At 41.4% G+C, this 14215-nt stretch overlaps 1 protein-coding gene across 1 annotated transcript; it reads right to left on the bottom strand.

Moving 5' to 3' along the window:
• Positions 1–573: 573 nt before the first annotated feature.
• LOC147903087 (uncharacterized) lies at positions 574–3646 on the bottom strand. Its single transcript, XM_087373375.1, has 2 exons — positions 1248–3646; positions 574–1080 (listed from the first exon to the last, which is right to left on the bottom strand). The coding sequence occupies exon 1, from the start codon at positions 3456–3458 to the stop codon at positions 1431–1433; it is 2028 nt and encodes a 675-aa protein (XP_087229501.1). The 5' UTR covers positions 3459–3646; the 3' UTR covers positions 574–1080; positions 1248–1430.
• Between the last annotated feature and the right edge of the window lie 10569 nt (positions 3647–14215).

Genomic DNA, 14215 nt, shown 5'->3' on the forward strand with positions numbered 1-14215 from the left:
ATCAACTACAAATTTCGTCAATGAGCCTCATTTGAAAATGCTTCTTGTTGAAAAAACAGATGGCCAATTGCATCTGTTTTTTCAAAAGATCTCTCCATTACGAACATCATTTGGGCACGCTTGCTGGCTTATTCACATAGCATCCAAGCGATATCCTGACAGACATACTTGTAATAAGGAAACCTTGGACACCTTGAACAGCCTTAGTACCTCGCCGTGATCTCATTGCAAAGAATGCCAAAATAGAATGCAATGAAAGCTTAAATAGTTCCAGGAGGCCGTTGAAAGTGCATGACTTTGTGTCTGATAAGTAAAAACAAAAGCATAATCTTGCGCAACTCTCAATGCTCATTTAAGCATTCTTTGTGAGAAGTACATTAAATCCTCGGTCATTATCTCTCATCATCACAGCTTTTTACCTTTAAAAGGTTATTCTCTCCAACACCCAGCCTGACCTTGCCCGCCGGCCCTAGTTAATGCAAATCAGTATGGTAGAATTTAAAAACATACTAGAAATGGCAAAGAGAGTAACCCGTAGCTACGAAATTTTTCTTTGCAGAAATGTAACTCTCGTATTGTCACCAGAAACATAAGAAAGCATCCAAGAGAGTACTTCAAATCTCAGAAATAAGACTTTCTTGTTAGCCATTAGTACCATTTGGGCTCACCAAGTTCGTATGTTCCATGAAATTTCCCTTGACAAAACTCAGTGGTTGTGCTGAAGTTTGAACCTCCAATTTAATTCTTACATTGACTGAGTGTGCTGTCAATGCCTGCAGCATATGGCTCATTTTGTAGCCTATTTCCCTCCTCTTGAACACAAACAAGGAAATGCTCAGTTCTTTGATTGATATCTACTTCTAGATTTTCTGTCCTTACCTTCTTGATTATCCATTTATAAGAGCTACCAATTGGAGCTGAGGCCCCTCACACATTTCCTTTCAAAAAATGCTTATCAGCGAGCAGCTTCAGCTACAGACTTTGTGCCTAAGCTCTGCAATGCTGATCATACTACCAGTCCTGCGGTGAATTTGGTGTGGCCCTTGACAGTACTGCACTCCTAGAAGCTGAGATATATCACTGAAAAAGAAATCTGCTTTAAGGATAAGAATGCTTGAGGATGTTCAATACAAGATGCACCAAAGATTGAGAGCCTGTTTTTGTTCCTGTTGAGGTCTGAAACTTGAGCATAAAAGTTACCTTTTTTACAGGCAACTCAAGTTTCTTCACGATGCACCTTCACTTACCTTAAAAGGGGAAGCCTTAGAAAACAAGCGAGCAAACACTGCAATCTTCAGTTCATGTGCCTTGACCTGTTAGCTGCATGTACAAGCATATTTCCAAACGGCGGCAATAATGTTCCTGGATCCTTCCACCAAAATTTATCCCTCATCGAGAACATAATCTTCTTGAAACAAACTGCTCACCTCTCACTGTATGCCCCATTCTACAATTTGTTCTGTAAAATTGAGGTTACTAGCCATACAATCATAGTAACATTGATCATAGCTAGCATCCCTCCCAGGAACACCATTAGGATCTTCTATCCCAACAGCAAAACGACGTGGAAGAATCAAATGCCTTTTCTTGCGTTCTACCCCCACCCTTGCTGCATCTATCTCTGCATGTATTCCCTTCAGGAAACCAGTAAATGATGTCTCAAAATCATGAAAGTAGTTCAGAATCGAGAGATTACCGGAAAAGCTTCCAATAGCAAGAAGTTCCATGAACCTTTGAGTCTCTGAAGGGCTCTTTTTGGCCATCAGTGAAACTGCTGCCTCTACATCACTCCATGTTAATCCTGATAAAGTAGCATATTTAGATTGGCTCTTTTTGGCCATCATTGCAACCACTGTCTCTATATCATCAGAAGTTAGGTTTGATAAAGCGACGTCTTCCAAAGTTTGTTTGGCATCAAGGTAAGCCCAGTTCATGAAGTAAGTGATAAGAGTCGACTTATATCGTGTAGTCCTATCCAAAAGAGGTCCCCAATCGTGGAGGACAGGTTTGATGCCACCATAGTTGCTGTCTGCTATGTTTGAGGTATCCACACAGTGTAGCCTAATGTTCCGATTCTTCAGATAATCTGCCAATTGAGATGCATCCTTGCAAGAGAGCTTTAAATGCAATTTGCATGTCTGCAGCTTGTGCATAAATGTTGCAAGTTTCTCCCGAAGATGGAAAAAGAGACACCCAATCAGATCAGAACAAGGAGCTCCATGCGTCGAAGCTGTAGCTAACATACTTGAGATACTCCACCCGTTAAGTGGATTTGCACATCCACTCATCATCCAGCCAGCTGATGGATCAAGAAGAAACTTATTTGGAACGTTGTGGTGTCCATGGTATGCACCAAACGGAAGAAGCAAGCCGTGCTCCTGAAATACTTTCAAAACCACTTGATGTGAAGGGCGAAGGCAAGCCAATTTGTGATCAAATTTGCCAGCAGATGGTCCCGAGTTAAGCTTGTCCATGCGAGACTTCAAGGCAGACTGGATGGACCACCTGTTGGCACTCATGCGGGCCAACAACATCCATATTTCTGCTCCATCCTCCAAGCTTAAAGTTGAACCATGAGAACGCTTGAAATGGGCACAGAATTCCCCAAGTCTATCCTGCCGTACTGTGTTATTTAGAACATCTACGACAACGCCGTCTATAACAATACTCTGAGACGCTGTCATGGCAGCAGAGTACCACAAAGCAATCACTGCATCAATAGCTTTATAGTCATATGCTTGAAGCAATTTCAGCATCAAGAAATTCCTTGCCACAACTGTAGGATCATGATCATTTATATATATTATTGCCTCCCCTGAAAACGTGTCAGGTAGCTGACAAACTGTCTCTATAACATTTCGCAAATCTCCACTCGCAGCAAAGCATAAACGCACTTTTTGCGGAATGCCAACACCCCTGGCAAGTTTGCCAAGTATACCATATGCAGGCACATTACCCCATAAAAACTCTGAATTTATTCCCAAAGCTGGTCTATTTGGTGGTGAATGGACAGAAGCTGACGTTTTTGCCGCAGGTACACAATAGCGCTTATGATTCTTGACGTTCTCTTCTTTGCACTGAAAACTGCAATATTTCACAAGGCTGCAAGATCTACATGAAATAACTCCAGGATTACAGCAGAAAAAAGCTTCTGCGGCACTCCAGTTTGCACAAGGATTGCTACAGAGCATAGAACCGTGAGTTCCAGAGCCTAAGCTCCGCTCACACTCATTGATACTGTGACGGAGTATTTGTTCTGCCAGCGTAGCCTTATCCACTTTGAGATCCCGGGCCATTTCAGATAAGTCATCAACAACACTCTCGGAATAGTCTGAAAAAGGACACATCCTCGCTAAACACCATCTCCTACTAGTGGCATTTGGGATCCTGGATGTCTGACATACCTGAACATAACTTATTAGGAGCCTCATATATGTAGCCAGGGTAGCACTCACCATCTCTCATACGGGGTACTACGTTGACTAAACGAAAAACAACTTTACGATGGCCAGGTGCGAGCCGAGCAAAGCACACGTTCATTTTGGTGCATGAGGTCCGGCCAAGACAATCTCACCTACCATGACGTATCTGAACTCGGTCCCTAACTTTTCGAGCTAGAGTTTGGGATCCTTGTTTGCTTGGCCTCCTTACGGCTCTCGAGCTCCCACATTACATCTGATATGAAGCATGATGGATTGCCTCCATACCTAGGGGTGCAATACAGCAATACGCCCAAAGGAAGAAGGAGCCATATTTAATAGGGCCGTCCCCATAGCATTCTCCTACATTAGATGCAAACTAGCTTGGGAAGACAATTTGGGGGGTGCATAGGATACTCCCTAGACCTCCTATGTAAAATGCAAATTGGCTGAGGGTCTCTTGCCTGTAGTGAGGGGGGGCAAAGGATTTCAATCGGCTGTGAACCGGTTTTGGCAAACGGCATAGGGACACCTTCCCTCCATCGAACCACCCATCTAACAGGCACCCTGCAAAGATGGGGTGCCTCTTGACCAAGGCTATGGGGACGACCTTGAGGGGGGGGGAGAGGGCAGGGGTGTAAAGCGGAGAGTGAATGATGAAGAAGTCCGAGGGTAAGAATTCAAAACCCTTTTACAACATTTTTAGGCAGGTAGCATTGTGGAATGAAAAGAAATTCTAGCTTATGGTTACGCCACGTGTTCACTTAAGAAGCCTTGGATTTACACTAATCCAAGGGTTATAGAATTTGGCAACTACTTCCTAGGTTTTCAATACATATCGTTGCCATCTTTACGGATTTCTTCGCAGCCATCTGCTCTACCCTTTGCTTCCCCCTCTCTCGCCATTCCCGAAGTCACTAGATAGCACACAAGATTGCCAATCGAGGAAAATTAAGGTAAGCTTGTGCGATGAAACCAAATTTGGTCGGCAGCCCTCTTCGCCATTTGTTTCCTTTCCCCCTTGTGTTTCTTTTTTTTTTCCAAGAAATAGACTTCTATTAAGTAGGAGAAAAAACCCGCGAGAGTAAGCTCAAAGCGGAATACATCATGAAATCATGAGGATAAATAAAACCCCCTCAAAGTGAGGTGGAAAACAACCAAGGCTGAGGCTGAAAGTGCCACCTCAACCCTATAAGAGTCTCAGAGAAGAAAGGAGAATCCTTCCATTCCTTGAACAAAGAAGCCTTCCTAGCTAAGGCTGGACGGGAGTCTCCTTGCATACTCATCCATATGGCCATCAAAGTATGTACGATGTCTATCCAGATACTAGCCAAAGCGTGCGAGGGATGAACTTGAGTACCCTCCATAGCCTCTATGCATCTGGCTCTCTAGATATGCCAAGATGCTATGCTCCCCCCTTGTGTTTCCATATCCCCGCTTTGCGAACTCCTCAGGTTTCATCATGTTAGTTTGCAGGCCTGAACTTTTCTCACGTAGTAGAGTCTCTGGGTAGATATGACCCACCGCACAACGATTGTGTGCTCCCTCTTCTCTCGAAGCTCTCGGGTTACTCCTCACGAGCATAGGGGGATCCTAGTAGCGTGAACTTTACCTTAATTTTTTGAAGAGCATTCGTGTGAGGGGTGATCATGTATAGTCAAGAGTAGGACAATTCATATTGTGTACTTATTGGTGTGTCATTCTACTTGTGGCAGCATGACTAACTGAATAGCGGTTCTCATGGATAGTTTTCCAATATAGATAATAATAGCCCATGATGAAATTTGGGGATGGGGAATGGAGCAGTATTTTGAATATGGAGATCATACTATTGGCTCGAGTTCCAAGCGATTAAAAGGTGAGTTTAAGAGCTAAATGTCTGATGATTGCGTTTCTTGACTTCCTCAAATTCTAGTCGATATGTCAAAAGAGCAATGAAATGCTACATCAATAGTCTGTGGAGACTCATCAGAATCCATGGACAAGCCAGATGAAGAATAAGCCATTTGAGTGGTTGTGATAGCTCTAAATAGATGCTCAACTTGATACAAACTATTCATCCTTATGCAAAGTGCAAACATCTACATGCATGCTATTTGCTCTCTAGGTCCTAGATTTTCTTTTGGACTTCCAAGTTTCCACAATGTACATGCCCATTTGCTTCGGATGCAATTCAAAAACAATGTAGAGATTCTATAGTGAATCAACCTTCACAGGAGGAACAATAGAAAATCGTAGTGGTGGTAGCTAAGGTGTGAAGATCATGCTTCATTGAAACTTTGTCAGCAGAGGATAGTGACATAAATCTTATATTCGTGTAACTCTAATTTCACGGCATCGACGAAGTGCACTAGCATTGAGAAGAGTAATTTATTGATTTCCTATTTGTGTATGTGTATTCGCCGATGGCCTACACCTGACGATGATGCTGGGGACCTTATGAACACAGTACTACGACTGAGGCAATGCTTCCTTGCTCTCATCGACGGCATGAACCATAGAAGTTGATCACTAGGATGATGTAAAAAAAATGCAATATTTGTAGGTTTTTCAAATTGCTTCCCTTTCAAAAATTGAAAAACTCTCACTCTTCTCCAAAGGTGCGAGGACAGACTATCTGCATGTTGTTTGCGAGCTTCATTATTGGAGGGGGCGAGTAGTTATATTATAGGATAGTCAATGCAAAGGTACTATTGCCTCTATGCCAACATGGACCTAGGTAGCACAGAATGTGTGTATAGAAATGTGTGTATAGAGTAGCGGCAAATCTTTGCTTGTACTTGCATAAGGCTAGGGATAATCTCCCTTAGCAATCCAACTTGCATGTTCTACATGCAAGTTCTACATACGATTCCTACATGCAACATGCGAGTTCTACATGCAACACCTATATGCAAGATGCAAACTCTACTTGCAACAACTCATACATGCATGTTCTACATGCAAGTCCTACATGTGATTCCTATATGCATGTTCTACATGCAAGTCCTACATGCGAGTTCTACATGTGAGTTCTACATGCAACATGCAACTTGCAACTCCTACATGCAACTTCTATATGCAAGTTCTACATGTAGAGAAAGAATGTCTTACAAATCCTACATGTCGAGAGAGAATCTCTCCAACTTATATAAATACCCCATAATGGAATGAAGCCCACACTCTTTGGGGCATTGTGTTGAGTTCTACTTTGGTATTCCAAGCAATTGTCTCAAGTGTCCATGTTTCCTTGCCACACATGCATGCACTATGTTTGCTTACCACATTAAGCCTACATCTCTCACCAAAATACGACTTCGAGGTCCTAAGCTACACTTATACTACAAATGACAACACCGATATATTTGTAGCAAAAAGCCTCGGGACCCTGCATACTGAGATTACTTTGCTTTTCCTATAGAAGCCGTGGGAAAGAGCCAACATTTGGCACTACTGTCGGGGAGACTAGCATCTCAAGTAATGAGTAAACGTATGTAAGTATGTGTAAAAAATGAACTACTATGAATTTTCATGAACATAACACTCAAGAGCAAGGAGAGTTTTTAAAAAAAATTCCAACTCTAGCTAAACATATCAACCCCAAGCATCAACCTTGGGTTACTATCTTAAGAAAATTTCTTTATTTCTAAAAAATAAGCCACTTAAAAAATGAATCAGGCTAGGCAATGGACATGAATGCCTAGAGCTCACAATTTTGACCATTTCACCTTTTTACAAAAGAGCGATTCGAGCTAACCATGAAAAGTTATGGCTCGAGAAGTGTTTAGCGTTTGACCCTAACCCTACACCCATTCCTATAAAACCCACTCCACCCCCTCATTCTTCTTCTTTCACATCTAGCCTCCATCCTCTCCCCCATTCCGAGCCCTACGCAAGACCCTCCTCTCTCTCCATCGACCACTACCCTACTCCCATCCTCACATGGTGAGTTATTTCGAGCCCTTCTCACAGCGTAATGTAGCCATCCACCCACCGTCCATTTGCCCTCAACAATCCTGTTACATCAAGAAAGACTTGGAGAGTGTTAAGGTGACCATCTCTTCCTCCCTTTGGATTTTCATCAAAGTTTTCCATCCGTCAAGTTTCCTTCACCACCATTCCCGCCTCCCCCCCCCCCCCCCAACCCACCTCCTCCATCCCCTCCCCCTCCACCCTTCCCCCCCCATCCCCTCCATCACCTCCACACACACCCCCCTCCCCCCCTCCACCCCCCCACCCGAAAGGGACACGCATTCCAATTTTGTCTTTGTGCTACATGGAAATGGCATATAATGAAAATTTCTTGGTAAATTTCATAAAACATTACAATTTTGGTTTGCCAAAGCAAATCACCTGTGGTATTCCTTTTTTACTCTACATATTTATGAGTGGTTTAACTCTCCAGCATGAAGAGCATCTATTCTACATCCTTTTTGGCTCCTTTTGAATTAGAGAGTAGACTATTGGAGGGTGGATTTGGTTTTGCCAAGTATGGATTAGATATGTACTAACTACTTCACCCTATGGTGGCATGGTTTGGTCAAACTAAATAACCTTGGTAGCATTAAACCTTTATTTAATGGTTCTTGCTGACTTTTTCTCACTTGATCATTTACATCTGCTTGCTTTAGTAAGCCTCCTCCATATATAGTGCCATGAGTGGTGTGGTAGGAATGCCTAAGGCATGGTTGGTTACACTGCATTAACACAAACCATCGCCCCCATAAATACATCCACCGTCCACCACCCTCTAATGAAGACTTGTACATTGTAATATGTACAAATGGGAAATTAGGGATATTTTAACTAATATTTCAAAATGGTCACAACAATGATACCTTCTAGTGTGTAATCTATAGGACTCCTAAAAAATATACATGCACTAATGGCTCTCCTCATAATGGGGACCTTACAAATGTGCACCATACATCTATGTCACATATAGGTTGAGAGGTGGGCATTGAGTATACTAGAAAAATGCATGCAAAAGACCCAGGGGCCTTACAAACATGCACTGTACATCAATGTCACATACATGTTGAAAGGTGGGCATTGAGTATACTAGAAAAGCGCATGCAAAAGCACCCAGGGGCCTTACAAACCTGCACCATACATCAATGTCACATACATGTTGAGAGGTGGGCATTGAGTATACTAGAAAAAGATATGCAAAAGCACACATAATAGCAGCCACCAAAATTCTTTCTACTAATCTTTATCCAAAGTAGAGAGTACTACACTCACCTAACCACAATACATTTATGCACAAATGAAAGTAAAGGCATGATGGACATCAACTTTGAGAGTGTCCTACAATTTACTAGCTCTTCCTTTCCATAAGGCAAGAATGTAGGATGGATGTACACAAGGGTTTATCTCTTGACATCCCCATATAATTGCCTAGTGAGAAATCCACACCTATGCTTTCCCTATGGCTCAAATATCACATCGCAAAATTATCGAATTCAATGAAATAATGAGAAGTGTAATAACCACGTTAAAAAAAATTATCGATTCAAGAACATAAAATCTAAAGAATTATCAAAACAACATTAACTTAGAATATTTTTTGCATCCTTTTTATTGTGTCCATTTGGGCAAATGTTGATGGAGCTTTTTCTCTCATCAATGCCTTAGATGTTGCAAATGACAAGTCTTCTACACTACTCTATGTTCTTGCACATTTGTCTTGCCTCACCATCTTTACAGCTTCCTAAACCCCTAGAAACTCTGTCTCTATCATTGTTGCATGACTAGAGTCATGCATTTCTTCCTATATCATAAGATTGGATGCTCTAGAGTGTTGTCAGGTGCCAAATCCATGCAACAATCAAACCCTTCTTATAGGAAGTCCAAATTGATGTTGCTACCCTGATTGCAGAGTGTTGATATCACTTCATACCCCTTAATGTCTTAATATATTGAATGCTAATCAAAAATAAAAAAATTCCCTATCGATCATAACATATAGATGTTGTTGCTAAAGCTTTTACTTTTAGTTCCCTGTTGGAAAGCTGAAAGGAAAGCAAAGAGTGGACACAAACTCAAAATACTTGCATCATTTGCATTATAGAATGAAGAAGAGTGAGGTCCTTAAGTAGGCACCTCATACATGCTCACTGACATCACTGATGACTTCAGAGCTCCACAATCATTTCCTCAATCTGCTCCTAGATTCTCTCAATCATCCTATGTGGCTCTTCCACCACCTAACTGTGCTTGTGGGCACCTAACTGTGCCTCTAGCACTCACACATAGAAACATAAGGTGTGCCTGAGGCATACACCTTGAGATATCCCAACAAACCCCCCCTCAAGGAAATGCTGAGCAGGCTATGTCAAGGATACATCTAGTCTCATAGTTTCTCATGCCATCTCATGGTGGTCAAGGATAAATCTATGGCTAGGTTCTCATGCTAGCAAGGGTTCCCTTGGGTGTAAGGTACACAAAAAGGGATACAGAAAGACCTTCCAATGGTTATCTCCCCTGCATGTACATGCACACAATGTCTGCAGGAGGTACCATGGAACAAAACATACACATGGCCTACATCATAAGGTGACCAGAGGTGTTTACAAAACACACAAAAACACAATAGTTTATTTCATTCATTTTGGAGGACTATCGAGGCTGAGTACCTTGACATAAAAAGAGAGATCTGGAGCATACATAGAGATGTTTTAAAATGCATAATCTTCATGGGATGCCTCATCTTGTGGAGGCAAAATATCCATGTCAAGGCAAGGTCTTACCACATGGGCAGTGTCTAGTGCCTTATAAGATGGTACTATGATAGAACAAGTGGATCTGAAAGTCATATCCTTCAAGAGAACAATTATCTTGTCATCTCCATAGTTGTGTAGAGAAGCATATCTTAGGTATCTGACCTTCATCTTTTTCTTGTACTTGGAGTCAAATAAAAGTGCCATGAGAGGGTAGATCTCTGTAGTTGCTTCCTTTTTGGCAACCATTGTTTTGGCAATCTTCAACAAGGAAGTCAGGTTGGCATTTTCATCCTTTGTAGCATAACAAGACATTGCTTTATGTTTTGGCTTTTCACATATTTTGCATAAGCAAGCCATGAGAGGCTCTAACCCAAGTATTGGGTAGTGTCTTCTCTCTTACAGGGCTTAGAATAACAACTGGAATGCTTCAAAATATAAGCATTTAATGTAGCAAAGTCTTGTGGCCAAATTTCAAACAATGATGCTTTCACTTACATGCTTCATAGAAGTGGCTAAAATGAATACTTTCCAATCAAAACCAGGTCTAGCAATTCAAAACAAAACTGAAGCCACACTTGTACTAAAGTTATTGAAAGTTTCAAAAAACCAAAAATGCTAGAGTAGCATTTTATGTAGCATCATCTTCAAAAACTTGTCCAAAACTGTCAAAACCAAAAGGCTGAAATTGGAGGGCTTGTAGCTCACTCTTCAAAGCAAGGAAAAGAGGGCTTTCTAAAGCAAAAGAAAGCTCATATACCAGAGAGGGTCCAGCACAGAGGTTGGATGAAATGGTGTGCACTTTTGCCCGAGAGAGTTGCTACAGGCTGAACCTGAGTTTTGACAATTTCTCCCTCGTTACTAAACCAAATGACCTGAAAAATGGCTCAAAATCTTCGTCTTGAAGTCGCCCATCTACTCCTAAAAGGGCTCAGGCAATGGTGGAGCAGGCAGGGAGTATTGAGCAATAGAAGAAATTCGCTGTTTAGAGAATGGCAGCCAACAGAGACGTTTTTTTTTCAATTGCTTGTAGGTGGAAGTTTGCCCATACTAGAGGAGTTTCCAGCTCAGAGGGTTTGGGCAATGGTCGTTTGTAGGCAGAGAACCAAGCTCTCTAAAATTTTGGGAAGAAGGAGGAAGATGGGGAAGAAGAAGATGATGATGTGGCAGAAATGGGCTCAAGGGGGATCAAAGGGCTCTGATACCATGTTGGAAAGCTGAAAGGAAAGCAAAGAGTGGACACAAACTCAGAATACTTGCATCATTTGCATTATAGAATGAAGAAGAGTGAGGTCCTTAAGTAGGCACCTCATACATGCTCACTGACATCACTGATGACTTCAGAGCTCCACAATCATCTCCTCAATCTGCTCCTAGATTCTCTCAATCATCCTATGTGGCTCTTCCACCACCTAACTGTGCTTGTGGGCACCTAACTGTGCCTCTAGCACTCACACATAGAAACATAATGTGTGCCTGAGGCATACACCTTGAGATATCCCAACATTCCCAAGTTACTTTTTAGGAAAATTCTTATATGCCTTCCACTTGAGGCCCTTAGATGACATTATACCATCTTCTTGAGTGATTGGCTGCTATGAGCAAGTCACTACATTAGCGTCGATTGAACTCGAAACCTGTACCAATATGACTTGACACATAGAAACATAATGTGTGCCTGAGGCATACACCTTGAGATATCCCAACATTCCCAAGTTACTTTTTAGGAAAATTCTTATATGCCTTCCACTTGAGGCCCTTAGATGACATTATACCATCTTCTTGAGTGATTGGCTGCTATGAGCAAGTCACTACATTAGCGTCGATTGAACTCGAAACCTGTACCAATATGACTTGACATCCAAGGGGCCCACTTCCCATTTTTCCATATTACTTTGTAGTAACTTCAAATGCTCTTTATGTAGTGGGCATTCAGCCTTGGTATGATTATGACTACAAAAGTAATATTGAATCTAAGAAGGGCCTTGACTTTTATTTACCAAAATTTACCTTTACCTTGCTTGGGCTTTGATGATTAGTCTCCTTAGGCTTGGATATGGGTTCCACCTCAGTCTTAGGGGTCCTCTTCTTTTCATACCATCAATTGGACTCATCACGTCCATATTTGGAACAAGTCCCATAATATTTGATTCTATATTCCTCCTTTGTATGCCCTTTTCTAGAGAATTTGCTGCACCATTTCTCTTGCTGGTTGGGTTTTTACCATTTCTCTTGCTGGTTGGGATTTTCTCTAAATCCCATTTTTTGGATCCTTCTTTAGTGTTTTCCTTAGCTTATTAGGCTTGGTTTTGACATCTTCATTTGACTCCATCTTCTTCTTGGGATTTTTCTTAGTAGATCTACTCTTTTCCAATACAACACCTCGGTTTAGTAGCTCTTCATATGTCTTTATTGGATTGACTGTCTCTAGAGATCGGAGGTTGATCTAAATGCAACCCATGATTAACCACACTCATAATGACTTATCATCTAGAGGTGTACTATGCAGGTTAATCAAAGCTCATATTTTGAGAACAAACTCTTATATAAATTCTTGTTTCTTTTGCTTCAAGCCACTAAACTTTATGTGTACATCTTCTTCATTAATTTTCCATTTGAACTTTTTGAGAAAAGCCATAAAATTTTCTCCCAATCCTCGAAGTAACCAATTGGGAATTGGTTAAACCACCGTTTCATCGTCTTGGTTAGTGTTGAAGGAAAATAGTTCATATCGTCCGCTTTGTCACAACACCATTAATATTGTAGACTTGTAAGAAGCTCTGCAAGGGGTCTGCATGTGACTATATATATGTATCTTCATCTTCAATCCCCTTAAAATCTTGGAGCTTGACCTTGAGGAGTCACCAGTTTGACCTTGGCAATTGCCAACTCTAGGTCTTTAGGAAATTTCGCATATGCATCATCATCCTTATGGATGCATGCACTTGTATGGGCATTCTTCTGGTGATGTCCTCCTCTTGGTGGTGGTCTAGGTTCTTAGTTATGAGCCACTGGAGATTTTGCCAAGGGTGGACTCAGTTGTAGATGATGTACATGGCCACAAATTGGTGCTGATGTATGATGTGGAGCTTGGGTCTTTGGCAAGGATGCAAGACTAGAAGTCCTAGCTTTTGGTAAAGGTGCGGGACTTGGAGTCCTAATTTTGGGTAATGGCATGGAACTTGGAGTACTAGTCTTGGGTCAAGAGGCAAGAATTGGTGTTTGATGCTGAGGTGACAGAGTTTGGTGACATGAGCTTCTACTCACCTGGCTATTTCTAGACTCTTGGTCAAAATTTTGACTCAAACTTTGCTCAATCTTGCATTCTTCAACCTTTGACATCCAGATAGACCTTCTTTATCATCTTTGACCCACAAGCATGCTTTGTCTCCACACCAAATATATGTCTTTAGCTAGGAGAGTCCTACTTGTAGCTTAGTCTATGTATGGACCTATTGGAACTTTTAGAATGGAGACTTTCTATGGACAATTGCTAAGAATCTTCTTGCTAAAGCTTGAACATTGCTTCTATATTGAAGAATTTATTTGATCTCATATGTAACCTAGAATTGGTTCACTTCTCATGTTGGTCTAGTAATCAACACTTCTCTCTACATATAGCTAGGTTATTGTCTACCTTGAGCTTGGCTTTGTAGGTGGCCCTCTGACTCCTCCTCTTGATCCCCATGCTCATCTCTAATTGGCTCATAATTCATGGTAGCTCATCTCTAATTGGCTCAAAATTCAAGGCATCCACCTCTAACTAGATCAAAATTCTTTGACTACCTCTTGGTCTTCCATATTCTGCCAACTTTTTCTTCCTCTTCATAGAAACTCTTCCCATCTCATTGTGTATCTCTCTCTCCTCACTAAATGCGTGTCAGCCATTCTTGATTGCTTGAATGATACGAAGGGCTTCATGAGAACAATTCTCAATCTAAACACTAGTCATCAGACATGTCTGCAAGATGCTGAAATCCTTAGACAATTCTGAGTCTAGACATAAATCATCAAACATGTTTGCAAGATGCTGAAATCTTCCAACTCTCCTAAGAGAAACCTTTCATAGTAGTATAATAAATAGAGTAGTTGTTG

The sequence above is a fragment of the Dipteris shenzhenensis genome, chromosome 4, assembly GCF_047967505.1.
Source record: "Dipteris shenzhenensis isolate YYH24624 ecotype China chromosome 4, Dip_SZ_1.0, whole genome shotgun sequence".
Taxonomy (NCBI): Eukaryota; Viridiplantae; Streptophyta; class Polypodiopsida; order Gleicheniales; family Dipteridaceae; genus Dipteris; species Dipteris shenzhenensis.

Bases quoted from the DNA above. Each gene is read 5' to 3' on its own strand.
- LOC147903087 (XM_087373375.1), bottom strand. From the start codon at position 3,458: ATGGTGAGTGCTACCCTGGCTACATATATGAGGCTCCTAATAAGTTAT.